Source organism: Urocitellus parryii, chromosome 1 (assembly GCF_045843805.1).
Source record: "Urocitellus parryii isolate mUroPar1 chromosome 1, mUroPar1.hap1, whole genome shotgun sequence".
NCBI lineage: Eukaryota > Metazoa > Chordata > Mammalia > Rodentia > Sciuridae > Urocitellus > Urocitellus parryii.
In genome coordinates, this window is record NC_135531.1 from 128,924,244 (window position 1) to 128,952,019 (window position 27,776).

A 27,776-nucleotide genomic window follows, 5' to 3' on the forward strand; every position below is an offset into this window, starting at 1 on the left:
AGGGATGGTCTTTCCTTTTAAGATCTGACAGGGCATCTCATTTGGCCAGGAGACATCTGTTGTTGGGGCAGAATAATTCTTGCTCTGATAGCATCCCATCAACATAAAAGCACATAGGGACTGGCAGGATAAATAACTGTTCATGGGGAGGGGATAACCCAGCTATATGGCTCTAAAACTGGCAGCTAGAGTTAGAAAAAAATTCTAAAAGCCTCATAAGTCCTGTCCTGATGCCTGTGCTGTGTTATACCACAAGCAGCAAAATCCATGCCTGTTGGTAAAGATGGCGCCCGGAGTGCTTCTCTTCTGGGAGCTCAGGAAAGATGGCATCCAGAGCACTTCTCTTCTGGGAGCTCAGGTCCATGACACACTGAATGGTCTGAGAACTGTCACCTCCAATGCCTGTGAATGGCGCGAACTTTGAATGGCACACCTCCAATCCCTGAAGTGGTGCAAACTCTCTGCCAATGAAGAAGTAACAGCTCACTCACCTTGCTCCTCCTCATCCTGTATTAAGCCCATAAATATCAATACCTGTTTGTGTTCGTTCTCTTACTCTTACTCTCTCTCTCCCTCTCTCTTTCTCTCCCCCTCTCTCTCCCTCTTTCCCCCTCTCCCCCTCTCCCTCTCTCTCTCTCTCTCCTCCCTTCTCTTCTGCAACTGGCTGCTCTGGTCCTGCTAATAAAATCTTGGACAGGTAAATGGTTGTATTGGCTTGTTGAGTTTATGGAGCTTTTCCATCATACTTTACATTTGTGCCGAAACCAGGACGGGGATCCCCATTGCTCAAGGTGGAACCCCGTTCACAAACTCTGAGCCCAACCGTTCCTGTCGTAGTTCACACCTCTGACCGCCTGCCTGACATCCACCACCGGCCTGCAGATTGGTGAGTTCCCCCATCCCATGAGTGCCTGAACCCTAACTCACCAGAACGAGGGAATTGGCCGTTGAGTGTCCAGCAATTCCTCCGGGTGTTTTAGGGGGGGAATGCACCCCACCCAGACCCATCAGGGTCTCGGCGGACCCCGGGCACTCTGCTAGAACACCTCTGGGAATTGACTGCCTGGGACGTTGGATTAATTCTCTCTAACTCCTCTGTCTCCCTTCACTCTTATCTTCCATAGACAGGTTAGCGTAATTGCTACAGCCCATCTCACCATAGTCCAGAACTCTGATCCTCCCAGAACTCCGTTCCTCCCATTCCTGACTCTCTTGTTCCAGCTGAAAAACTATCCTGATGTCAGGTTGCCCGTGGCCCCGGCTCTATTTGGGTCTCACAGATTACACTTCACTGGTGATGACCGGGTAGTGCCCTCTGTATTTCCTCATGGCAGTCGGTCATTTTGGGGATGCCCACTTCATCTTCCGTTTGCCCGAGCTTTCAGGAAGCTTTTTCTGGCCTGAGTTTTCTCTCTTTCCCTCTCTCTTACTCTTTCTCTGACTCCCATCTTGCCCTTCCAGCATGGGAACTTCCTTGTCCCTCCCAGCCAATTCTCCCTTGCGGTGCCTCTTAGATAATTTGAAAACCCTGAGCCTGGCCCCTGATATTAAACCGAAAAGGCTCATAAAATTCTGTACCCAGGACTGGCCTACATACCCCTTAGACAAGCAAAACGTTTATCCCACGTGTGGGTCTCTGGATCCCAATTTACTCTGGGATCTTTTAATTACTGTGAGCAATCAAAGAAGTGGAGCGAGATTCCTTATGTGGAGGCTTTTTCCTTGCTTCGATCTCATCCAAATCTCTGCACCTGATGCAAGCCTCAACAGCTAATTCTTGCTCTCAAACCTCCTTCCTCCTCTTCTTCTCCACCCTCTGCCTCCACATCTTCTCTTCTTCCTTCCTTTTCTCTGCCCTCTGCATCCACTTTCAATCCAGCTGATGAACTGCCTCCGTACTGCTCTCTCCCGCCCTCAGCCCTGCTTTCCCCACTTTCACCTCCTCCCTCTTCCCTATCTTCTACATCTGTGGCTTCTTCTTCGGACACTTCTCCTCTTCCTCCCAATAATTTTGCACAAACTCCCACTTCTGTTCCTTCCGTCCCAGTCCCTCCACCTCAGTTTAGTCCACCCGCCACCCGTTCAGCCACCTGTTCATGCACTAATACAGCACCTAACCCACAAGTCACCACATCTCATCACCTGACTCAAACTTCACATGTTGTGGCCCCCCTTTGGGAGGTCACCGGGCCGGATGGGATTTTAAGGGTTTAGGTTCCTTTTTCTATGCTTGACCTTTCTCAAGTAGAAAAAAAATTGGGATCTTACACTGCAAACTCTGTCTCTTATATTAAAGAGTTTCAATACTTAACTCAAGCCTATAGCCTCACCTTTCATGATCTCTATATGATTGTGTCCAATACTCTCCTCCCTGAGGAAAGGAGAAGGGTCTGGGACCAGGCTAGGGCCTATGAAGACCAGGTTCATCAGTCTAATGCCCACCATACCTTAGGGGCCCAGGCAGTTCCAGACAAAGACCCTCATTGGGATATGACCCCCAAGACCTGGGACGTAGGGACCACCTTATTACCTGTCTGATAGCTGGCCTAAAGTGGCAGCACAAAAGGCTATTAACTTTGATAAACTCCAGGAAGTCATCCAGGAGAAAAATGAAAACCCCTCGGCCTTCCTAGACCGACTAACAAAGGCTCTCCTTCAGGACACTAATTTGGACCCTGAATCCCCAGATGGGAGACAAATTCTTATGACCTATTTTTTCTCACAAATCTACCCGACATCCGAGCAAAGCTAAAAAAATTAGAGAGGGGACCCTTGACTCCTCAGTCCGAGGTGTTGGCCATGGCCTTCAAGGTCTACCACAACAGAGATGAAAGAGCCAAATGCCAAAAATGCCAGATGTTGGCCCAAGAGTTACAGGGCTCCTTCCAACCTATGGAAAGGGGGAGACAACAACCCCCACAACGAGGACCATCTGGGCCCTGATTCCAACCTATGGAAAGGGGGAGACAACAACCCCCCCCCAACGAGAACCCCCTGGGCCCTGCTTTAAGTGTGGTGATGAAGGACATTGGGCTAGAGCTTGCCCTAACCCCAGGGCACCACCCAGACTGTGCCTTAGATGCAGAGGTCCTGGCCACTGGGGATCAGACTGCCCCAATTCCCGGAGAGGAGCTGAGTTCAGTCATCCCACCAGTGACTTGCTGGGCCTAGCAGCCAAGGATTGACGGGGCCCTGGTCTTCTGTCCTGACCTATTCAATCACCAAGCAGGAACCCAGGGTGGTTATCAGAGTGGATGGGCGTCCCATAAACTTTTTCGTAGACACCGGGGCCACATTCTCGGTTCTGAGAGAGTTTGGGCGAACTACCTATCCCTCTGAATCTCCTATTGTCGGGGTAGGAGGTCAAACCATCATCCTGCGCAGAACTCCTCCCCTCACTTGCTCCTTATCTGAGTTCTCCTTTTCTCGCCATTTTTTGGTTATGCCTCAGTGTCCGGTGCCCTTGCTGGAAGGGATATATTATCCATCTTGAAGGCCTCCATAACCTTACCCTTATTGTCCTCCCCTACTTATATCTTTGTCATGGCTTTACTCCCCGACGAAGAAGAGACTTTACCCCCTTGTGTCTTGCCGCAGTCTGGCTGCAGCAAAATAACTGGGGGGTGACGAACAACTTGTGTACGTTGATACAGCAGGAGTGGAAGCCATTTATTGTATGACAGGAACGGTATTTATACATTCCACACAGCTTATCTAATTAACATAAATTAAATACATCAGTCAACCAATAAAGAATCTCCACACTTAATGGCTTGCTGGCGTTACTTCACAAACCACTCCCTCTGGCATTTTGCCAGGTGCCATCCAGACTTGTTTACAGACTCTAACATTTCTCTGGCAAAATGCCAGGCACCATCCTGACTTGTTTACAGACTCTAACAGTGTCTGGTGTGGAGACCCCAGGGACCACCAGAGCACACATTTTCCCCTCCCCTGTAAAATGGTAGATCCAATTGTATGGGATACTGAAACCCCATCTCTGCAAATTGCTCTTCCATGGAAGTGCATCTTAAAGACCCTAACCACTTCCCAAACCAGGCTCAATATCCCCTGCCAACTGCCAGTCTTAAGGGCCTAAAGCCAATTATTCAGAGCTTACTAAGAAAGGGGTTCCTCCATCCTACACACTCTCCATTCAATACCCCAATTTTAGCAGTAAGAAAGCCTAATGGAACATACCATTTGGTGCAGGATTTAAGGTTAATAAATTCTTCAACCAGGCCCATACATCCCCTGGTTCCAAACCCTTATACTATCCTTTCCTCCATTCCTGCAAACTCCACCTATTTTTCAGTTATTGATCTTAAAGATGCCTTCTTTTCGATTCCACTATCTGTCTCTTCCTAAGACATATTTGCCTTCACCTGGACTGATCCAGAAACTAGACATTCCTGACAGTTAACCTGGACTGTCCTGCCCCAGGGGTTTCAAGACAGCCCGCATATTTTTGAACAAGTCCTCACTGGAGATCTTGAGGATTTTTTCCCCTCTATGCCCCGACTCAACCCTTCTACAATATGTTAATGACCTCCTCCTCTGTAGTCCCTCATTAGAAACCTCAAAGTCTGACACAGCCACCCTTCTGAATTTTCTTGCTCACTGAGGATGTAGGGTTTCTCTGCAAAAGGTGCAGCTCTCTCTCTCTCTGAGGTTGTTTACTTAGGGTTCCACATTTCCCCAGGGAAGAAAGCTATCACAACCGATACAAAAGGCCTTATTGAAAGCCTTCTAGTACCAAAATCTAAAGAGGAGATTCTCTCATTCCTGGGTCTGGCAGGCTATTTTAGGGCATGGGTACCAAATTACTCATTACTTGCCAAACCATTATATGATCTAGCAAAGTAACATGAGCCCTTGTTACTTGTTACTTTCAGCAGCACCACATTTCAGAATCCTCCAGAAGGCCCTCTTACAAGCACCAGCTCTACACCTGCCAGATGTTAATAGGCCTTTTACTCTCTATGTTCATGAAAACAAAGGGCAAGGCTTGGGGTACTGGGACAAATATATGGGCCCACCTTTGCTCCGGTAGCATACCTTTCGAAACAGTTAGATCAAACTGTCCAGGGATGGGCTCCTTGTATCTGCGCCCTAGCCGCCTCCTATATTTTATTAAAGGAATCACAAAAGCTTACCTTTGGAGCCCAAATCACTGTCACCTCCACTCACCACCTCAAGGACTTGCTAACATACAAAGGACTGCAAAATCTCCCTCCCTGTTGAATTCTCTCTCTTGGTCTCTTTCCTCTACGACTCCTCTGTGTCCTTCCAAACCTGCACCCCTCTCAACCTGGCAACTCTGTTACCCATTCAGGCTCAAGGTCAAACACAGTCCCCAATACATAAATGCAGGGAAATTCTAGAAAACTTCCTTCCATGCCCAATTAATATCACTGAGGGATCTCTAGATCAACCTGATTACACCTGGTTCACTGATGGCAGCTCCTTTATGCATGAGGGGATCAGAAAAGCTGGATATACCATAGTGTCCCTCTCACAAGTAATAGAAGCCAATCCCCTGCCTGCAAATACCACAACCAAAAGGCTGAGCTGGTAGCTGCAACGTGAGCCTGCAAATTGGCAGCAGGGAAAAAATCTTTATTTATTTATTTATTTATTTATTTATTTATTTATTTATTTTTTAGCAGGGAAAAATCTTACACTTTATACTGATTCCAAATATGTTTTCCACATTCTTTTATCTCATGCAGCAATTTGGAAGGAGAGAGGTCTCCTGAACTCAAAGGGCACCTCTATAACTAATTCCACATACATTACCCAGCTACTATAAGCCTCCCAGCTTCCTAAAAAACTTGGAATTGTCCATTGCAGATCACACCAAAATGACTCCTCCCCGGTCACATAGGGGAATCAAAAGCAGATCAGGCAGCCCGGTCAGCTGCCCTTTCAGACCCCACTGGATCTCTCATTGCCACGTGCTCTCCATCATTACCCAATAATGGAGACCCACCTAAACATGCCCTCTTTATTTACCTCCACTCCATTTTTCACACCAGTCCGCAGACTCTCAAAGCCTTTCTCCACTCTTTCTTTACTCTGACTTCCCAGGATAAAGAAGTGGTATAGCAAATCACAACCTCATGCCAGATATGCAAAAGAGTGAATTCCAATACATCTTTAAAACCTGGAACCTTTCCTTCTAATCAGACTAGGGGCCATATTCCCGGGGCAGATTGGCAAATCGACTTTACCAACATGCCCAGTGTAAAAAAAACTTCAAATACACACTAGTTTTAATAGACACATTCTCAGGTTGGGTAGAGGCCTTCCGCACCTCAAACAAGTGGGCTACCACAGTTCCTAACATTCTCCTAATCAAAGTAATCCCTCAGTTTGGGATGCCTGCTTCAATCCAATCTGACAATGGGCCTGAGTTTGTCTCTCAAGTAACCCAGGATATGGCAAAGACATTGTCCATCCCATGGCACTTTCATTGTCCCTATCGGCCCCAAACCTCAGGTAAGGTTGAGTGAGCCAACCACATAATGAAAGACATTATAACAAAACTATCTTTATTTTATTTATTTATTTATTTTTTATTGTTGGTCGTTCAAAACATTACATAGTTCTTAATACATCATATTTCACAATTTGATTCAAGTGGGTTATGAACTCCCAATTATACCCCATATACAGATTGCTGAATCACATCAGTTACCCTTCCATTGATTGACAAATTGCCTTTCTAGTGTCTGATGTATTCTGCTGTCTGTCCTATTCTCTACTATCCCCCCTCCCCTCCCCTCCCCTCCCCTCCCCTCCCCTTTTCTCTCTCTACCCCTTCTACTGTAAATCATTTCTTCGATTTGTATTATCTTGTCTTACCCCTCCTTTCCTCTTATATGTCCTTGTGTATAACCCTGAGGATCGCCTTCCATTTCCATGCGATTTCCCTTCTCACTCCCTTTCCCTCCCACCTCTCATCCCTGTTTAATGTACATCTTCTTCTCAAGCTCTTCGTCCCTACCCTGTCCTTGAACAAAACTATCTTTAGAGACTCATTTAGGTTGGGTTAAACTCCTCCCTCTTGCCCTACTAAGCATGAGGGCTTTACCAAAAAAGCCATCCCTTGCTTCCCCCTTTGAGATAATGTATGGTAGTCCCCTTCTCCCCCCAGGAATCTCACCAGAACCTTGGCCCCTCCCCAACCAATATGCTCTTGCCTCCTCTTCCTTATATGCTCTGAGCTATGGAAGCAACAAGATTTGTTGCTTCCAGATCCAGAGAACTCAGCTGCTTCCTTTCCACTCAAACCAGGAGAATGGGTCTACTTTTCTTCCCCGGGGAAAGATCCCCCCTAACTCCAAAATGCGAAGGGCCATTACAGGTAGTCCTGTGTACACCCAATGCTGCAAAACTCCAATAGGAAGGAAAGAAACTAACCCCCTGGATTCATATTTCTAGGTTAAAAACAGTGACAAGCCCTCCAGAGGACAATCCCACCACAGCTCCCAACCTTGCAGGACCCACACAATTGCCCAGATTTACCTGTGAGATATCCACAGATAACCCTCTCAAGCTCTGTTTTTCACAGTCACGCATCACTTTTCATCCCATTCCAGAGAAGAATATACATAAGAATGGGCCTCCTGATAGGATCTAGGAACCCACTGCAACACAGTACACCCACACCCTTTTTAGAAATCAGCAATTGGCACAACAATCCTATTGGGACCTCTTCACAAACCCCATCAGCTGCTGGATACTGGGGCCTCTAGTTGGTATTTTTGTTCTGTGCCTTCCTTCCTTGCATTTTGAAATTCCTTCAAGGACAAATTAACAAAATCTCTAACCAAACTTTCAATCAGCTTCTCCTCAGGGATTACCAGCTACTTGCCAATGAGCCAGATGACATGCACATCCAGTCATTCCAAGAAACCTTCACCGATGAAGATATTGAATGACAACTCCACTGAAGGGCCATCTCTACCCCACCATGCCAAAAAGAAATAAGCCCTTGGTTTTCATCTTTATATGTTCTAGTCTGCCTTCTCCTGGGCATAGGCTTTTTATACCAGCCCTACAGACTGGATGATACTCCAGAAATTAATGCTGTTTCTTTTCATAGTTGCAGGGCACATTCATGGATTTCTTCCCAGAGGAAATCCATGCCTTCAGTGCATGGATATGGGGCCTCCTGGCCCTTCTTCTCCAACCAACAGACCTCCCTCCCTCCCTCTAAATGACGCCCCTACTCAGCAGGAAGTAGCCAGATCGAGTATGATGCTCCCGAACCAAAACAAAAAAGGGAGGAATGTTGGTAAAGATGACGACCGGAGCACTTTTCTTCCAGGAGCTCAGGTCCATGACACACTGAATGGCACGCAAACCGTCACCTCCAATCCCTGTGAATGGCACGAACTTTGAATGGCACACCTCCAATCCCTGAAGTGGTGCGAACTCTCAGCCAATGATGAAGTAACAGCCCACTTGCCTTGCTCCTCCTCATCCTGTGTTAAGCCCATAAATATCAATACCCTCTTCCTGTTCCTTCTCTTACTCTTACTCTCTCCCCCTCCACCCCTCCCCCTCCTCTCTCTCTCTCTCTCCCTCTCTCTCTCTCTCTCTCTCTCTCTCTCTCTCTCTCTCTCTCTCTCTCCTCCCTTCTGTTCTATGACTGGCCGCTATGGTCCTGCTAATAAAATCTCGGACAGGTAAATGGTTGTTTTGGCTTGTTGAGTTTACCGAGTGTTTCCATCGTCCTTTACAATGCCCACAGAGAGATAAAGAATAGCCAACTGTCTGGCCTCAGCACCCACACAGGACAAAGCCCCCCAGGTCAATGTAGCTAGGGAGAACAAAGAATACGATTTTTAAAAAATATGCCAGATGAACCAAAGATCCCTCTTCTGGAATGAGATTTACTATGTAAATTAAATACTCAGACAAACTTTTCACCTAAAAACTAATGACTCCAATTGCAACTGCCACCAGAAAACTCACTCTGGTTCCAGTTTTCTTTTTTTTTTTTTTTTTCCTGGTACCTGGAATTGAACCCCAGGGTTGCTTACTCATTGAATGATATCCTTTTATTTTTTATTTAGAGTCAGGTCTTGCTAAATTGCTTAGGTCTTCGATAAATTGCTGAGGTTGGCCTTGAACTTGTGATTCTCCTGTCTCAGCCTCCTGAGCCACTGGGATTGTAGGCAAACGCCACCGTGCCCACATGTTCTAGCTTTTGAGATGGGAAATGGCCAGGAAATCAGTGTGGGTAAGAATGATAAGGGTTTGGTAATCAGAAAATTGGCTAATGACTGTTTTTCAAGTAGGGCAGACAATGTGGATCAAATCAGGACTCCTGACAGGACACAGCTGGAGTGGAGCCTTTGACTCACTGTTCCTCCTGACAATTAGAATCACAGCCTCTGCTGGGAATTCCCTGGGATCTGGGACAGGCATTCCCAGTATTTTGCCTTTGGTAGCAAAGCAAGAAAACTTCTTTTCCCTTTTTTCAGATCCTTGTCTTCATTATTGGATTGGCATGGGGACAAGAATCAAGTCTTTGATATCAAGTACACTTGTACACTGTTGGTAGGACATAATGATACAGCCTTATGAAAAACAATTCTGAGGTTCCTAAAAAAAAATCATATGGGAAGCTGGGAATGTAGATCAGTGGTAGAGTGCTTGCCTTGTATGCCCAAGGCTCAGGGTTTGATACTAAACTCTGTAAAAAATAAAATAAATTGCATACAATTTCAGTGCAGTTAGTGAGGTTTAACTAGCCCAGCTTGGATTAAAAAAGATTTACTGTATGAATTTGAAATCAGTATGAGGAAGGGACATTTACACTCCCATATTAATTGCAGCTTTAGTCACAATAGGTAAGTATTGGGTAAACAAAAGTTACTGTCTAGAAGTCTTGTTTCAGAAGAATGTGTTGTGGAGTGAGTTCCTCAGGAGGAAAAGAGACTGCTTCTCTTGTTTGTCTCCAGTCTTTAGGTGGGGATCAAAGCAGAACAACTTTGGTTGTGAAGTAAAGTCATATACTCATAAAACATCTGAAGAAATCCATATGCACAGTTGGCATGCAGTCTGTCTGGTATATATTTCCCCTGATTGTGGGCCTGGTGTGGTCCTCCATTTTATCCTGGCTTGCCACTGAGGAAAGCATGAGTAATAAAATGTCCAAACCTTTTCTGTTTAATTCTTCAAGTTTTTTCCTCTGGCATTGGTAAATAGAATGCTGGAACCTTTGCAGCCCTGGGGTTGAACAGCAAGAGATGAAAACAGCTGAAGTACCTATCAAGGGATGAATGGGTTAAAAAATGTGACACACAAACAGAGGGATACTATTCAATCTTAAAAAAGAATGAAATTCTGACATTTGTGAAACATGGATGAGATTCCATGCTAAGTGAAATAAGCCAGGCACAGAAAAACATAAATTGTATGACATCACTTACATATGAAAAAGGAGAACTCAGAAGTAGAGAGTAGAATGGTGGCTCAGACCCTGGGACAGAGGATGGATGGATGGATGGAGGAAGGGAAGATTTGGTTAAGAGGCCCAAAGTTTCAGTTTGACAGGAAGAATAATTTCTGGTGATTTATTACATATAGCATGGTGATTATAGTTAATAACAATGTGCTGTGTATTTCAAAATTTCTACAAGAATAGACTTTAAATATTCTCACCACACAGAAACAATACACATATGAGGTGATAGATGTTAACCAGACTGTTTTGATCATCACATGATGTATGCATATACAGAAACATCATATTGCACCCATAAATATATACAATTATTTGCCAATAAAAGTAAAATAAAATTTAAAAAATCCAAAACTTGAGACTAGACAAAAGAGAAGATTAAGTGTTCTTTCTGTGTATGCTTGGCATGATTTAGCAGACTTTTTGGAAACTATTGATCTCATTGACATGTGTTCCTTTCATTGACTTCTATTGGCTTGCAATTTTACATCTCTGTAGGGATAGAGCTTAACTTGTGATGTAAATGGTTCTTGTCCTTATGGTCAAGGATTCCTGTTTATAGCAGTGCAAACAATTTGTCAAGAGATACAACTGATTTCTCTCTGGCAGAAAGTGATAATTTCAAAGTAGAAAACACAACTTCAAACATCACTGATTATTTACCAGTGATTAAACTGAGAGGCATCTAATCACTGAACCACATCCCCAACCCTTTTTTGTATTTTATTTAGAGACAAGATTTCACTGAGTTGCTTAGAGACTCAATAAGTTGTGAGGCTGGCTTCCAAATATATATATATATATATATATATATATATATATATATATATATATTTTTTTTTTTTTTTTTTTTTTTTTCAGTCCTGGAATTGAACTCCCTGGGGTACTCTACCATTGAGCTATATCCTCAGCCCTTTTTATTTTTTGAGACAGTCTGGCTCGCTAAATTGCCCAAGTTGGCCTCAAAACTTGGGATGCTCCTGCCTCAACCTCAGTATTTGCTGAGATTACAGGAATGAGCTACCATTCCTGATTGACATTCACATTTTATATTTGCCCCAATCACATAAAATCATTGAAAAATACTTAAGCAAAAGTCTCTGTAGTGAGGCATTACTTAACAGCCCAGTCTAAAAATAGAACTCCTCTGTTTAATTGTCTTGCTTTTTTTTTCCTCACAGCCCGTATGTTTGTTTGTGTTGATTCCTTCACTGGCCTGAGGATCTATCTCTTTAATGTTGTATTGACAGTGGACAAAATTTCAGTGAATGAATGAATGGTCCCCTATCTTAGCAGAAACCACACAGCCAATCAGGAGGACCCTTCCAGAGCTGTTCTGCAGTTCAGATTCCCGCGCCTTCGCATTGGATGCTAAAGAACATTTTACGTTTTTTTCCTCTTTTGTCAACTGTTATGCAATCGCTGCTCGAACTTCCCTTATCTAAACCCTGGTCTACACCAGGCCCTTCTGACCTGGAAACTCCCACTCACCGTCCCGGGTTCCCTGTTACCTCCACACCGTCTGCGTGGATTGGTGGAGGACGGGGATGTGGCTCTTGAGGGATGGGTACACGCAGGAACAGGAAGGCAAAGAGTCCTTATAAAAATCATGATAATGAAAACAAACAACAGCAATCACTTGCCATTAATTCTGTAGCAAGTGTTTTTCCAACTGCTTTCCAAGTATTAACACAACATATCTAAGAGGTGAGGCAGAACTCTCGGTCTAGGCTGTGGCGGGCCAAACAGCCCAAGACCAGCCACGAGGATTTCCTTCCGCCCTTCCGACTGCATTTTCCTTCGTTTTCTGGGCCTGGCGCCTGCGCAGTGGTCACTAACCATAGACAGTGGTTCGATTAGGGCTAGGGAGTGTGGTGTTTGCCAGTTCTGACTGCATTGCGGACACTGCGTTTCTGAGACCTCAGCGTTGCAGGTGGTCTTGTGCTGCCCCTACCTAAGCCGGCCGGTCAACAGGCAATGACACTGCCAGTTACAGCGGGTGGGCACAAGTAGCACATTTAGTGAGAACAAAAGCACTCCCGGGTGTCAGGATGGCCGAGTGGTCTAAGGCGCCAGACTCAAGGTGAACACCTTACCTCCGGGTGTTCTGGTCTCCGAATGGAGGCGTGGGTTCGAATCCCACTTCTGACACATTAGCTTTTGCTCTTAAGAAATGCTCCACCTCCTCAACCATTTCCCGAAAGTCTGCTCTTATTGTCTTCTCTCGTGTGGGAAGAAGGTTATAACTAGAATTTATCTAGCCCCGCTGTTTTCCATTTCCCATTTGTCTCTGAGGCAGTGAAATGGCTTTTTATTGAGAAGGTGGGGGTAGTATTGGCAGCTTCCCTAAATCCGTCCAATAGCACTCTTCTATACAACATACGTCACTTAACCGTAATTTAATCTATAACAAATGGAGGCCCTTCCTTACAGCTTCCCTGGTGGTCTAGTGGTTAGGATTCGGCGCTCTCACCGCCGCGGCCCGGGTTCGATTCCCGGTCAGGGAAACAGTTTCTTTTCTTCAGAACAGTGAAGTAAAAATGGCTATTTCCTTTTGGAAAAGGAAAACTGAGTTTAATATTTTTCTTTTAGGTAGAGAGTAGTTATCAGAAATGAGCTTTCTACTGATTTTAAGTGCCGGTTGTGTTCCGGGCATTTTAAAATACGAAAGGAAACAACAACTTTGGCAGCACTAAATGCTCCAAGAAGATCCCCGGCCGGGCCAACCGAAGTGCCTGGTCTTAGAGTTTGACACAAACTTTTAAAAGTCTTCTTAGATTCCCGAAGGCCCTTTAAAAGAGCGCCTGTCCACTAGAGATGTGGTTCAAAGCACCTCAGCCCCTCAGAGCGGTTTGGGTAGTCGTCGCTATGGAAAGAAGCCAGGTAATTCTCCCCATCCCAACACCTACTTTTTAATTTTGAAAATAATAGAAATAATTGAAATAATGCTGCAATCAATCTGAATTCATTTAATATTTTCTCAATTTAATTAATATAATTCTCTCTCTCAAGAACAATATTCACAGGTCTCTGTACCCCCCTGCCAGCACCTGAAAGTTTCAGACTTGAAACTTTTGGAACACCTGGAAAAATTGATATTATTATGTCATCATTCACTAGTTCACATTTAAATTTCCCCTTGTTGTCTTTAAAAAACCATAGTTGTTGTTTTTAGAAATCTTATTCTAGGAATTTTCTTTTTTCCCTTTTTCTTTTTGCAGTACTGGGGGTTGACCAGTACTGACTGGTACTGAGATAAATACTTGTTAGATTGTGAATCATAGATTTAAATGTAACATATAAAACTGTAAGACATTTTTATTTTTTTATTTTATTTTTTTTTTAGAGCACTTGCCTAGCATGTGTGAGGCACTGGGTTTGATTCTCAGCACCACATATAAATAAATGAATAAAAAATATTTTAAAAAATAGAATTTCACTTATGTTAGCAATCTAAAGGAGAAAACATTTTAAAATAATGATGAGGTTAAAAAAATCTATAATCAACTACAGGGTATTTTCATCTACAGGTGCCAATTAATTCTTTTTTTTTTAATTTATTTTTTTAATGTTGGTTGTTCAAAACATTACATAGTTCTTGATATATCGTATTTCACATTTTGATTCAAGCGGGTTATGAACTCCCATTTTACCCCGTATACAGCTTGCAGAATCACATCAGTTACACTTCATTGCTTTACATATTGATAAACTCATGTCTGTTGTATTCTGCTGCCTTTCCTATCCTCTACTATCCCCCCTCCCCTCCCCTCCCCTCCCCTCTTCTCTCTCTACCCCCTCTACTGTAATTCATTCCTCCCCCTTGTACTGTTTTTCCCTTTCCCCTCACTTCCTCTTGTATGTAATTTTGTATAACCCTGAGGGTCTCCTTCCATTTCCATGCAATTTCCCTTCTCTCTCCCTTTCCCTCCCACCTCTCATTCTTGTTTAATGTTGGTCTTCTTCTCGTGCTCTTCTTCCCTAGTCTGTTCTTAGTTACTCTCCTTATATCAAAGGAGACATTTGGCATTTGTTTTTTAGGGCTTGGCTAGCTTCGCTTAGCATAATCTGCTCTAATGCCATCCATTTCCCACCAAATTCTATGATTTTGTCATTTTTAACTGCAGAGTAATACTCCATTGTGTATAAATGCCACATTTTTTTTATCCATTCGTCTATTGAAGGGCATCTAGGTTGATTCCACAGTCTTGCTATTGTGAATTGTGCTGCTATGAACATCGATGTAGCAGTGTCCCTGTAGCATGCTCTTTTTAGGTCTTTAGGGAATAGACCGAGAAGGGGAATGGCTGGGTCAAATGGTGGTTCCATTCCCAGCTTTCCCAGGAATCTCCATACTGCTTTCCACATTGGCCGCACCAGTTTGCAGTCCCACCAGCAATGTACAAGAGTACATCCTCGTCAGCACTTATTGTTGTTCGACTTCATAATGGCTGCCAATCTTACTGGAGTGAGATGGTATCTTAGGGTGGTTTTGATTTGCATTTCTCTGACTGTGTAAGACATTTTTAAAGAAAACATACAGGAGAAATTCTTCAGGACCTTGGCCTGAGTGGAGTTCTTAGACATGACATAACTCAGATCTCATTAAAATGTCAAATTTGTCCCGTGAACGAGCTAGTTAATAAAATGAAAATACAAACTACACAGAGAAAAAAAATCACAAACTACATTTCTTTTTTTTTTTCAAACTACATTTCTGATAAAGGATTTTATCTAGACTATATAGAGATCTCTCAAAACTCAATAATAAGAAAGCAAACCATTTAATTGGAAAATGAGCCAAAGACATGAGAGGATATTTCCAAAGAATGTTATAAAAATATGTTTAACACTGTTGAAGTAAAAATCAAAACCACAAGGAGATGTCAATAGTACTACTTATCAGAATGCCCCGCCCCTCCCCCCCATATATGCATTACCAAATGCTGGTGGGGAGGATACAGAGATGCATTCAAATATTGTTGGTGGGAATGTAAAATGGCACAGCCATCCTGGAGAGAGTATGGCAATGTTATTTAATTAATTAATTAATTAATTAATTAATGTTTTTTTGTTTTTATTGGTTGTTCAAAACATTACAAAGCTGTTGACATATCATATTTCATGCATTTGATTCAAGTGGGTTATGAACTCCTATTTTTACCCTGTATACAGATTGCAGCATCACATTGGTTACACATCCACATTTTTACATATTGCCATACTAGTGACTGTTGTATTCTGCTATCTTTCCTATCCTCTACTATCCCCCTTCCCCTCCCCTCCCATCTTCTCTCTCTGTTTTTTAAATCTAAATATTCACTTACCCAATAATTATATTTCTAGGCATTTATCCTTGAGAAATAGAAGCTTAGTTTTGCACAAAAACTTACACATAAACATTCATTGCACTTTTGTTTGTGAAAGTCCCAAACTGGAAAAAGCCTAAAATTCCTCAATGGGTGAATGGTTAAATAAACTATGGCACTACTGTACCATACAATGCCACTCTGCCATAAAAACAAAACTATTGCTACAAAGAATAATTCGGGTAGATCTCAGGGAGTTATTCTGAGTGAAAATGTCAATTTCAAAAGGTCATATACTATAGGATTGCATTTATATGACATTCTAGAAATGACAAAATTCTAATAATGCTAAACAGATTAGCAGTTGCTAGGGCAGGAAGTGGGGTGTGACCATAAAGGGGTAAAACAAGGGAGATCTTTGTGCTAGTAGAAGAGCTCTTTATCGTGTTTGTGATGGTAGTTACAAGAATCTAATCTAAATAGAATTATACCCAAACATTGTACTAATGTAAAATTTCTGGTTTTGTTATACTATAATTATGTAAAATGTAGCTATTGGTTGAAATTGGCCACACTGGGACCTGTTATTCTCTGTGACTTCCAGTGAGTCCATAATTAAAAAAAAATTATCGGTTTCCTACATACTAGGTGTCATCATAACCCCCTGCAATTATAATCCAGGCAGAAGCCCACTTCTGGCATCCCAAAGTTCTTGCTGTTTTATTGATGACATACAACATAAACAGTTTCTTGTTATGCTTATTTTGTTGTATGTCTGAGTTCCTGAGCTTGTCTCCAAGTTCACTGCGGTAAGGATTTAAGTCTTGCCTGCCAGATTTCAGAGCTGTTATCAGAGTGGTTGTTTAATGCATGTGAATTTAATGTGTGCAGTGAGTCAGTGGGGACTGTGAGACTGTGGTGCCAATGGCTTCTGTGCAGCTGAGCTTCAAGTGAGGGAGGGGACAGATAATTACACTCTCTAGGGAGGTAACTGGGGCATGGGTGAGTCAGTCCTGGGAGAAACAATTTGCCCTGTGGCCTCAAGATTCCCTACACAGTCCTTTTGGGTATGCTCTGAATGTAAGGTCCTGACCACTCTTAGCTAGTACTGTTTCTCAGGGTTGTGTTTTAGCAACAACCTTGGAGGATAAAAAGTGCCTATAAAAAGAGCTGGATGGTTTTGATTTGCATTTCTCTGACTGCTAGAGATGGTGAGCATTTTTTCATGTACTTGTTGATTGATTGTATGTCCTCCTCTGAGAAGTGTCTGTTCAGTTCCTTGGCCCATTTCTTGATTGGGTTATTTGTTATCTTTTTTTTTTTTTAAATATTTATTTATTTATTTTTAGTTCTTGGTGGACACAACATCTTTGTTGGTATGTGGTGCTGAGGATCGAACCCGGGCCGCACGCATGCCAGGCGAGCGTGCTACGGCTTGAGCCACATCCCCAGCCCCCAGGGTTATTTGTTATCTTATTGTTTAATTTTTTGAGTTCTTTGTATATTCTGGATATTAGGGCTCTATCTGAAGTGTGAGGAGTAAAAATTTGTTCTCATGATGTAGGCTGCCTATTTACATCTCTTATTGTTTCTCTTGCTGAGAAAAAACATTCCAGTAAGATTGGCAGCCATTTATGAAGTCAAACAACAACAAGTGCTGACGAGGATGTACTCTTGTACATTGCTGGTGGGACTGCAAACTGGTGCGGCCAATTTGGAAAGCAGTATGGAGATTCCTGGGAAAGCTGGGAATGGAACCACCATTTGACCCAGCTATTGCCCTTCTCGGACTATTCCCTGAAGACCTTAAAAGAGCGTACTACAGGGATACTGCCACATCCATGTTCATAGCAGCACAATTCACAATTGCTAGACTGTGGAACCAACCCAGATGCCCTTCAATAGATGAATGGATAAAAAAAAATGTGGCATTTATACACCATGGAGTATTACGCAGCACTAAAAAATGACAACATCATGGAATTTGCAGGGAAATGGATGGCACTAGAGCAGATTAAGCTAAGTGAAGCTAGCCAATCCCTAAAAAACAAATACCAAATGTCTTCTTTGATATAATGAGAGCAACTAAGAACAGAGCAGGGAGGAAGAGCAGGAAGAAAAGATTAACATTAAACAGAGACATGAGGTGGGAGGGAAAGGGAGAGAAAAGGGAAATTGCATGGAAATGGAGGGAGACCCTCATTGTTATACAAAATTACATATAAGAGGTTGTGAGGGGAATGGGAAAAAAAAAGGAGAGAAATGAATTACAGTAGATGGGGTAGAGAGAGAAGATGGGAGGGGAGGGGAGGGAGGATAGTAGAGGATAGGAAAGGTAGCAGAATACAACAGTTACTAATAGGGAATTATGTAAAAATGTGGATGTGTAACCGATGTGATTCTGCAATCTGTATTTGGGGTAAAAATGGGAGTTCATAACCCACTTGAATCTAATGTATGAAATATGATATGTCAAGAACTTTGTAAAGTTTTGAACAACCAATAAAAAATATATTAAAAAAAAAAGAGAGCTGGGAATGTAGCTCAGTGGTAAAGTGCTTGCCTTACATGCACAAGGCTCTGAGTTTGATTCCCAGCAAGGGGAGGAAAAAAAGTGCTTAACCTTCACCCCCAAGAAAAAGCAGGCTTGCATACTGCTTAGCAATAACAAAATTGTTAAACTCTCAGAGCTTAGTGCTCCTCAGCTTCCATACAAGTCCACTGCAGATGTAGTATCTACCAGGATCCCTCTATCTTGCCCCCTTGGGACTTGGGAAGTTCTTGCAGCTTGACGGTGCCATGAGTCCTCTGTCTCTAACTCATGAGTCTTGTCAGCTTCCATGAAACCTTGACAGGCTCATTTGTTAGACTGCAACTGACATAAAATTCCAGACCCTGTCAGAGTGGTTTTTCTGAGAAGCAGCATGCTGTTCTGGCCTAGTTTTAGGCTCTAACCAGAAAGTCAGTACCTCAGGTGGTTCCTGAAGGTACCTTGTTCCCCTTGATGATAAACTGTCCCCTAACTTCATAGCCACCTGGCCTCTTGCTGTGGCCTTTGAGTGATGAACTCATACCCCAAGAGGTCTTTTAGGGACAAAACTCAGGCCAGGTCACTGCCAAATGATGGGCGTCTCTAGATCTCATTCATACCCTGTCATTTCATTATCCCTGTGCTTGAAAGTTATCATCAGTATCAACTCCATCTGTTTACTTCTTCACAGGACTGCCAGCCGAGAAGACTCCATGGGGGTGGGGAAAGGAGGCAGAAGACAGCCCCCTGCCTTCTGAGAACATTGAACTCATTCAAACACTGCAGATATTAATTGCTGGAAAAAAAAAAAGAATAAGACTAAGAAGCTGAGCCTAGAAGAAGCAAGAGGATTTGTAGTTATATTTAGAGTTAGGTTGAAGTTTAAACCACTTAGGACCAGCATTTGTGACCTCTTGGAGAATCAATTTTCATAATCTGTAATATGGAGTAGTACTGGAGTATGTACCTCAAGGGCTATTGTAATAATTTGGAAAAAGCATTGAGCAGGTTGTTCCAGGTAACTAAATTTCTACCCTCTCTTAAGAAATTCATGGGCCTGGCCAGGCATTGCAGCAATCCCTAGTACCACAGGGAAAAAAAAAAAAAAAAAAAAAAAAAAGGAATCAGCCGTGGAAGGAAGAGGAGGGGAGGGGAGCTAGGGATAGACTCAGATTAGGGGGAATAGAAACCAGGGCAAAGGACCCCAGGAGAGGGCATTAGAAGGCAAGAGTCTCTGTGGCCTTCCAAACTCAATTCTAAAATTATTTGAATGCCACTCAGATAAAACACTTAATTTTAGTCTTAAATTCAACAAATGCTTTATTGTTTTAATCACTACAACAAATATTCTTGTTGTTCAAATATTGTCAATACATCGAAGGTCACAGGTGGTCAAATATTGTAGGGATTCCGTTCATTGGCCTTGATTTGACATCTTTGGGCAAAGGTGAAGATAAAATGAGAGAGTGGGGTTTGAGGGTTTTCCTATGGATCAAGGTGATTGGAATCACCCCAGTTCTTAGGTGCTACAAGCTGGTTATAGCTCACTTTTGGAGTAGGCCTTTTTTTTTGTGTCCCCAGGATCCTTTGTCAAAGCCAAATCCACAGACTCTTGGATGCTCTTTGCTGCCCTGAGCCCTGATTTGATAGCTGTGTCAATCCAGCCATGGGGCAGGGCTGTGTGTTCACCAGCAAAGTGGACTCGTCCTTCTGGATGGCTGAGCTCCTGTGTGTAGTCCACATATTGGTAAGGAGTGAAGGAGGTGAACGCTCCCATGGAATAGGGGTCTTGGCTCCAGTGCTTAACCAAGGAATAGGGGCACAGGGCCCGGAGCTGTTCTTTAGGGCGGTCATGGACAGCAGCTAGGTCATCCAAGATGACATCTACCACCTGGGCATCGTCCATGGCAGCAAAGAACATGGAATCATCACTCAGAGTATAGGAAGCCATGATGACACCTGTGCCATTGGGGAAGAGGTGACTGGGATAGTAAATAAAGCGGGCGGGGCGGTCGGTGCTAGACTTGCCACCGAATATGCCTTCTTGCTCCCAGAAACGCTGTGTGCAGGCCAGGATCACTTTGGTGGAGCTGGTGTAGTGGACTGAACGTAGTGAATTCTCCTTGTTGAGAGAGAGGGGTGGCCGAAAACGGAGGAGCCGGGCAGCCTTGCCAGTGGTGGCCATCACCACAAAATCGGCAGTCAGACGTGACCTGGGCTGCAGCGGGTCAGCTGTCCTGAAGGTGACATGGACATGGTCTCTAGACATCTCTACTTCCTCTGCTGGTGAGTGAAACAAGACTGTCCCTGGCAAAAGGGCATCATGAAGGGCCTGAGGGAGTTGGTCAAAGCCTCCGACGATTTCATGGAACCTGAGAATGAGCAAGCAAAGGAGGAAAGAGAAACAGGTAGTTGGACAAGGCATGCAGAGGACAGGTCATTTGGACTGGACAGAGGCTGAGTTCCTTAATGGACTGTACCACTCATGTGTTAGGGAGATTTAACAGTTGGCAAACGGATTAACAGCAGGCAGAATGTCAGCTTTAGGGAATTAGAGAAAGGTGTGGCTTTGTGTTGATCAATCAGAAAAATGTAACCCTCTGAGCCTCTATAGCCCCTTACTCTTTGTTACTTTCCTCTGGTCCCCTTGGTGGTCACCTCCATGGAAGATGCCTGGTCTCATGGCTGACAAAGACCCAGGATTCTTACATATGGATTCAACCCCTTCCATGATGTCCTTACAGAGTGCAGCACAGGGTAGCCTTAAAGATTGCAGCCTGAACACCACCAAGAACCTTCATTTGACCTTGATCTATCTTCAGACTTCCTCACCTTCCCCTCTCCCCCTATGGCAGCCGTTGGCTTGAATTTAAATTGATTAATTCTGAATAAAAATGCTGAGGAGAAGTGGGAGGATGCAGGTAGGGAAAGAAGAGGTCTGTAATCCATCAGGGCTCTCCCAGGCTTAGCTCTCCTCTGGTAAATGTCAGTACCTGTTTCGTCTGAAATGGGTCACAGAACCCCAGGTGAGAGTAAATCTCAGTTCATTTGATCTTCATTAGCTACAGATCATATAGCCAGTTACCCAGGGTGACTAGGGTCTGAGTTTGGCAGCCCTGATTATCTTTCAGGTCTGAGAGATAGCAAGTTCCTCTTGCATGAACCTCTAAAGTAGGACTGAGGTCATGCTCTTTGTCACAGAAGAATAGGTAAGGGCCAGAGTAAAGCAGATCTATTGGCTCCTAAGAGCCCCTTAGCTAGAGGTTCTCAAAGTGGGCTCCCAAGTCAGAAAGCAATGTCACTGGAATATGTCAGAAATGCATGTTCTTGGGTCTCAGCGAAGGTCCATTGACTTTGGAAGTGATGCCCCGTGTTTAAGAAGCACCCTCCCTCTGGTGGTTCTGAGGGGCATTGCCTCAGAACCTGCCTCCCCTCCTGTCACTCTCACTTTTCTTGGAGTTATCACCTGATTTATCTTGTCCTTCCTTCTACCCCAGTCCTCACTAGTAACTGGCCACCCCGTGCCCATTCTCTCCCCCCATTTCCCACCGAGATTCCTGAGAGAAGATGATCTGGTCACGCAGAGTGTCTATGAAGGACTCGTAGTAGCCAGAGTCTGTGTTCAGCAGGTCCCCGATCATCTGCACTGCCCCACGACTCAGGTTCCCCACCTTGATCAGGTACTCCTGGGATCACGTTCAGGGAAAGAAGGCAACCAGGTCAGAATGTTCAGGGAGCCGACATGAGAGCCATTGCCTCCCACCTGGGGGTAACGAGGAACAGAACTGCACAGGGTGGAATGACAGAAGTGTACTCAGCTGGGTCCCAGGTGCCTGGTTTGCACACAGGGCTCTGAGGACAATGCTCCAAATGGTCTCCAAGTCCTAATAACAGGGACAAATAGCTAATGTTTGGTATGGATTTTAACCTACAGACCCTCTTCCAAGCCCTTTACTTGTATAATCTTCTTATATAATCTGAAGAAGTGCTATTTTACAGATGGGAAAGCTGAGGTCTAGTCTTCATGTCCATCTGTAACTGTATGGGGCCCAGACTGGCCTCTCTGATCTACCCAAAACACCAAGCCAGGAGGAAGGTGAATACCCAGTATTGCTTCTCATCCTGCCCTGACCCTCTATCCTACCCATTACCTGGCTGCCCTGGCCCCTGCACCAGAAAGTGACTATGAGCTTCTACTTCTAGTATATCCATTGGCCTGTGATTGTGCCCTGTGGTTTGCCCCTGCTCCTTTCTCCCAGGCAAGTCCTGGACATGACAAATCTGGCTGGAAAAGTTTCACCAATCAGGGTGGCTGATCAGACATCACAGGACTTTGACCCACCCAACTTCTGAAGCACCCAGTTCAGAAAGGCAAACTGCCACCTCTATTGGAGCAGTCAGCCATGAATGGTTAGGATCTCCTCATAACCATTCAGCTTCCTCCTCAGCTGTCCAAATTTATGCCCCCCTTGCTCCCTTTGCTCCCATCTTAGGAACAACCACTGGAGGCCAACTGTCCTCCCCTAGCCAATCACATAGATGCTCCCTTTCCAGTTAACTGCCTCCAGCTTCTCCATGCCAATAGCCTCCGATTGAGGCACATCTGAAACCTTCCCCTTGTGGCTGTGTGTGTGTGTGTGTGTGTGTGTGTGTGTGTGGTGTGAGGATTGAACCCAGGGCCTAGCACATGTCAGGCAAGTGTTCTTTCTCTGAGCTATTCCTCCAGCCCCAGTCATCTCTTTTTGCACTATAGCCATGAGTACATCAATGATGGACCACACATAGGACAGTGGTCCCAAGAAAGTATATAGCCTTGTGACATTGTAGCCATCTTTGTGTAACTAAGCATTATGATTTTTACTGAACTATGTCACCATCTAAGGATGCACTTCTGCGATGTTGTCCCCCTCATTAAGCAACACATAACTGTATAAGGGCTTTCCCATATCTCTACCTGCCTTTGACTCTCTGCAAAAATGCAAGTGATGGTGGCAAGTTCCTTGAAATAGCATGCTCTGACTTGCCATATCTTTGACCTTTGACTGCTGTCCTTGGGGCGGTCTTTTTAAAAATTTTCTTTCTTCCCTCCCTTCCTACCTTCCTCTCTACTCTCTCCTGTCCTAATGGAGCTTACATTCAAGTAAAGGAGAGAGATTACAAAAAAATATAAACAAGTAAGGTGCAGGGTAGTGAGTACTAGGGTGGGTCATCCCACTGGGTTGGTTTCTGGGTAGCTGTGACAGGGTGGTGCATGGTTAGCCGTGGTTAGAGGGGAGCCTCAGGACTGACCTTGGTGGAGAAGGAGTCATACTTCTCCAGAATCTGGCTGCAGCTACTGTTCTTCAGCTCCTCCACCAGCTTGGCATGGAAGAAGGAGGAGGGGAGGACACTTTAGTGAAGGTCAGTTCCACACACACCCTAGACCCTGCTCCCACATACCCCCATGTTCCACGCTTGGCACTTGCTTCCACTCATCCTGGGTGTGTCTTTATATTAGTCCTGAATGCAACACTCAGTCCTACAGCTGGACTGGGGCGCTTGAGGGTGGAAACATTATCCCCTCTCTTGCACATATTCTGAGGTGTATAAATCTGGAGCCAGGCTCCCTGTCAGCCTTGGAGCCCCCAGAATTGGGGAAGTCTATCTCCTTGTCCTTGTCTGAGGACATTTCTGCAGGCCTCTGGGGCCACTGTGAATGGTGTGGACGCCTAAGGGCTTGGTCCCACTGAGCTGTTGAGTGACACTGGATGAGGTCCAAGAGCTGCAGAGTGTATGTTGAGCTTAGCAGGATATCACTCCAGCAAAGGCAGGGCATCTGGACAGAGGCCTCCTGTGGAAGCTATGTCCCAGAGCTCAGCTGTCACACTGAGGTCCTTTTGGGTCACAGGTCAGGAAAGAAAAAGGCACTGTCAGTGCTGAGTAAACATTGTTCAGTTAGAAAAAGGCGTGCAGGGCCCATCATTGATTTTCCTTCTTGACCACATATCTATAATGATGACAATTATAATTCAATTATAATTCAAGATTGGCCATATGCCTTGCAAAGTTCTTATCACTTTATATGCATCTTCTCACTTAATCTTCACAATCATGTTGGGAGAGAGGCTCTAGCAGTATGATTGTTTTATAGAAGTTGAAACAGAGAGATGGCAAGCATCTTGTCCAGGGTCACACAGTACATTGAAATAGAGTCCAGCTTGTAGGTCTCTCTCTTCCTTAAACCTAGATCTGCCATGATGATCTCAAAGGCAGCTAGCTTTGCACATGTCTGTACATGTGAAGACCTTTGGGATCTGAAAATGCACAATGAATGCTGAGATGGGAGGTCATGGGAGGGAGGCAAGGTTGACAGACCAAGCTAGTGGAGCCCTCCTGCACATGGGCCTGGGGTCCACGGAGAGAAACTTTAGGAAGTTTGCACAAGATGTCTTTGAAGAAGGTGATGGCCTGCATGGAGGTCACTGATTCCTACTTTGGCTTACCTTTCTCAATGCTTCATCAAAGAGCTGGTCACCTGTCTTCCCCACCTCATCTGCTTTGACTGAGTACTCTAGCAGGCTGGGGTCAGCCTGCACAATTCCTGTGCGCTGCCGTACTCCATTGATCAGCACCCAGGTCTGGTTGTTGGAGAAGAAATACTCCTTGAGGGTCAGCCCCAATTTCCTGATAAACTCATGACAGAGCCTGTGGAGTGAGTCAGAGACTGATCCAGGATGAGGAAGCAACCAGTCTTCCCTGCTCCCTGTGCTCATGTCCTGCCCCTACTGGATTCCCTGGGGCCCTCTCTGACCTCCCTCCACAGAAGGAATGCTAGGCTACCTAGTTGCTATGCCAAGTTGCTATGCCAAGCTATGGCTATGTGACCAAGAGGAAATTGGGTCCCCATTCTTGTGGTCACAACACAACAGGCTGGCCCTCTTTGCTGGCTGAGATCTCTCTCACTTTGTTTGAGGCTTGTAGCCTTCAGACTTTTAGGTGTGGCCCCTCCAGGTCCAGGAGATACTATGTAGATGTGTAGAGGGAGTGTCCCCTGGATTTATCCTCCCTGGAGGCTGTGTGTATCATGAGTCTTCCAGTCTGCATTCTCCTGATTCCTGCTCACCCACCCCTTCAGGATGGCCCTCCCGAAGTGGGCTCCCACAAGACACCTCTTTCTCCCACAAGGATGTTCATATTTCTATCGTTAGCAGGCCTCACAGACTGCCTTTTGACTTTCCCAGGTGTTCTCCTATCCCAATTATCTTTTGTGATCCTCAACAGGTGCAGCTATGTCTGTTCTCTATATTAGAACATTGATGCTGGGAGAGGGTTCGAGGTAGCTGTGGAGCTATGAAATGAGTTGGCATAGGTCCTGTCCTTGTTGCTAGCAGCCCATATCCTGGTCTTCCCCATCCACCCCCACTTCTCTCAATCATACCTGTGGTTGATGGGGATCCTCATGGCACCCAACTCTATGTACAACTGTGTTCCAGGAACTCTATGGGTCTCAATTCTTCCACCCACACGCCCTGAAGCCTCCAGGACAGTCACCTAGAAAGATAAGTATTTATAGAACACAACTAGGCCAGCCGTGTCCCCGCCATACAACCCCCTCCTCCTCCCTCCAGTCAGGCCCAGATTTGCCTCTTTCTGAAGTCTCTCTGTGTCATAGAGACAGACCAATTGCTCTCCTACCCCTTCCATCCCAGCCTAGAGTCCTAGACTTAGTCTTTGGCTCCAGTTCCACTGGGCTATCCACCACCTGCAGCCACCTCCCTGCTCAGAGTCCAGGATCCCTGTGAGGTACTCTCCCAAGCACCCTTGTGTACCTGGTGGCCAGCATCCTGCAAAATCTTGGCAGCTGTGAGTCCAGCCATGCCTGCCCCAATCACCACTATCCGTTTTTTTTCAGATGTCTGCCCCAGCCCGTCTTGAGCCAGCTGTAGTAGTTCTTCATACTGGGGGTCTTCAAAGCATTTGGCAAGGTCGTCATGGAAGCCCTGGGTACTCATGCTCAGCACAGACAAAAGGGCCAGAGCCAGAAAGCCTGGGAACATAGTTGTGGAGATGGCGGTCAGGCAAATAGCTGGGGACCAAGGAAGCCAGCCTTAATCCTTGATCAGTGGAGGATCATGTCACTGAACCTGTAATGCAACATCCTGGGAATTCCTGTTTCTTTCCTCCCTATCAGAGTGTGCATTAGCCATGGACCCTCCCATTCTTGCTTTCCATGGGGAGATCCATTCAGGGAGAGACACAGGCTGCATATCTGTCCCCTAGGACCTGCCATCACCTCAGCCAGCTGGACTTCCATGTAGGAGGCCAAGCCCTCCGCTGAATAGAAGACAGGTGAGATAGCTCTACCCTTCACGTTGGGGTTCCCTATCTCCCCCTTGGGGTTGATAAAATGTTTGTTACAATGGGAAGACCTTACCTCACTGCAGCTATGGAAGGATGGGGTAAGGATGGAGAGTCTGAAGACATTGTTTAATAAACTTACATTCTCTGAGGTGTGCATGGTAGGCTACTAGCTTTCCAAGACCCAGAGGAACATCCTGGGGTCATCTCATAGAGATGACCAAGGGTTATTGAGGTTAAAGAATTGTCTAGACTGAGCCTTCATTTCCACACTTGTCTTCCATTTTATTCTGTTTCTGTTCTGAGAGAGATGTGCCATAACTTCCCCCTAGGGTCCTATAAAAGGTGTATGTCTTATGATTGTTTTGTTCCTATTTTCAAAACTATTTATCTGTGCTCTGGGCTGAATTGCATATTCCCAAAATTCATATGTTGAAGCCTTAATCTCTAGTACTTCATAATAGTGACTCTATTTATAGATGGAAGCCCTTAAAAGGTGGTTAAGGTAAAAGGAGGCTGTTAGGATAGATCCATTCCAATCTGATTGATGTCCTTATAAGAAGAGGAAATTTGGACACAGAAAGAGACACCAGGGATGTGTACACAGAGGAAATAACTTGTGGGGGCACAATGAGATGATAGTTATCAGGAAGCCAAAGAGAGGTCTTAAATCAAACCTGCCGACACCTTGATCTGGGACAGCCAGACACCAGAATCATGAGAAAATAAATTTCTCTTATTTAAGCCACTCAGTCTGTGGTATTTTATTATGGCAACCTGAGCTGACTAATATAGTCTATTTCTCTTCTCCCCTCCGTGTGGAGAAGAAAAGATAATTGGTTCTTACCCAACTCTCTCAGGTCAGATAGCCACAGACCTTGGAAGAAAATTTGTATTCATTTTTCTTCTTAAAATTTTTTTGGTGCTAGGTATCAAAGCCAGGGCCTTGAAAATGCTAGGCAAGTGCTCTATCAACTGAACTATATCCCCACCCATATTTGCTTTTCATGTAAATCCACACAAGGAATGTGTGAATGTCCTCTGGTCTTCAATCTCAGGATTTGTATTTAATTTGGGCTACCCTTCTTTCTTGGTTTGTCATAGGATTGGTATCCACATT

General features: G+C 44.5%; 1 protein-coding gene and 2 non-coding genes across 3 annotated transcripts; 2 read left to right on the forward strand and 1 right to left on the reverse strand.

Annotated features, from left to right (window-relative positions):
* The first annotated feature begins 12,525 nt into the window (after positions 1–12,525).
* On the forward strand, positions 12,526–12,631 carry Trnal-caa (transfer RNA leucine (anticodon CAA)). The gene is made up of 2 exons: positions 12,526–12,563; positions 12,586–12,631. It is a non-coding gene; the product is annotated as a tRNA-Leu (tRNA).
* A 284-nt stretch (positions 12,632–12,915) lies between these two features.
* Positions 12,916–12,987, forward strand: Trnae-cuc (transfer RNA glutamic acid (anticodon CUC)). The gene has a single exon. It is a non-coding gene; the product is annotated as a tRNA-Glu (tRNA).
* Positions 12,988–19,856: 6,869 nt separating this feature from the next.
* LOC144254163 (L-amino-acid oxidase-like) lies at positions 19,857–26,355 on the reverse strand. The gene is made up of 6 exons (XM_077797128.1): positions 26,128–26,355; positions 25,737–25,849; positions 24,802–25,003; positions 23,609–23,677; positions 21,869–22,005; positions 19,857–20,691 (listed from the first exon to the last, which is right to left on the reverse strand). Exons 1-6 carry the CDS (start codon positions 26,353–26,355, stop codon positions 19,857–19,859), a joined length of 1,584 nt encoding a protein of 527 aa, XP_077653254.1.
* Positions 26,356–27,776: the final 1,421 nt, after the last annotated feature.

Excerpts from the sequence above, each read along its gene's own strand:
- LOC144254163 (XM_077797128.1), bottom strand. The coding sequence starts at position 26,355 with ATGTTCCCAGGCTTTCTGGCTCTGGCCCTTTTGTCTGTGCTGAGCATG. Across the intron at positions 25,850-26,127 it reads TGCAGGATGCTGGCCACCAG|GTGACTGTCCTGGAGGCTTC; the intron begins GTACACAAGGGT and ends TTATCTTTCTAG. Across the intron at positions 22,006-23,608 it reads ATGACTCCTTCTCCACCAAG|GAGTACCTGATCAAGGTGGG; the intron begins GTCAGTCCTGAG and ends ACGTGATCCCAG.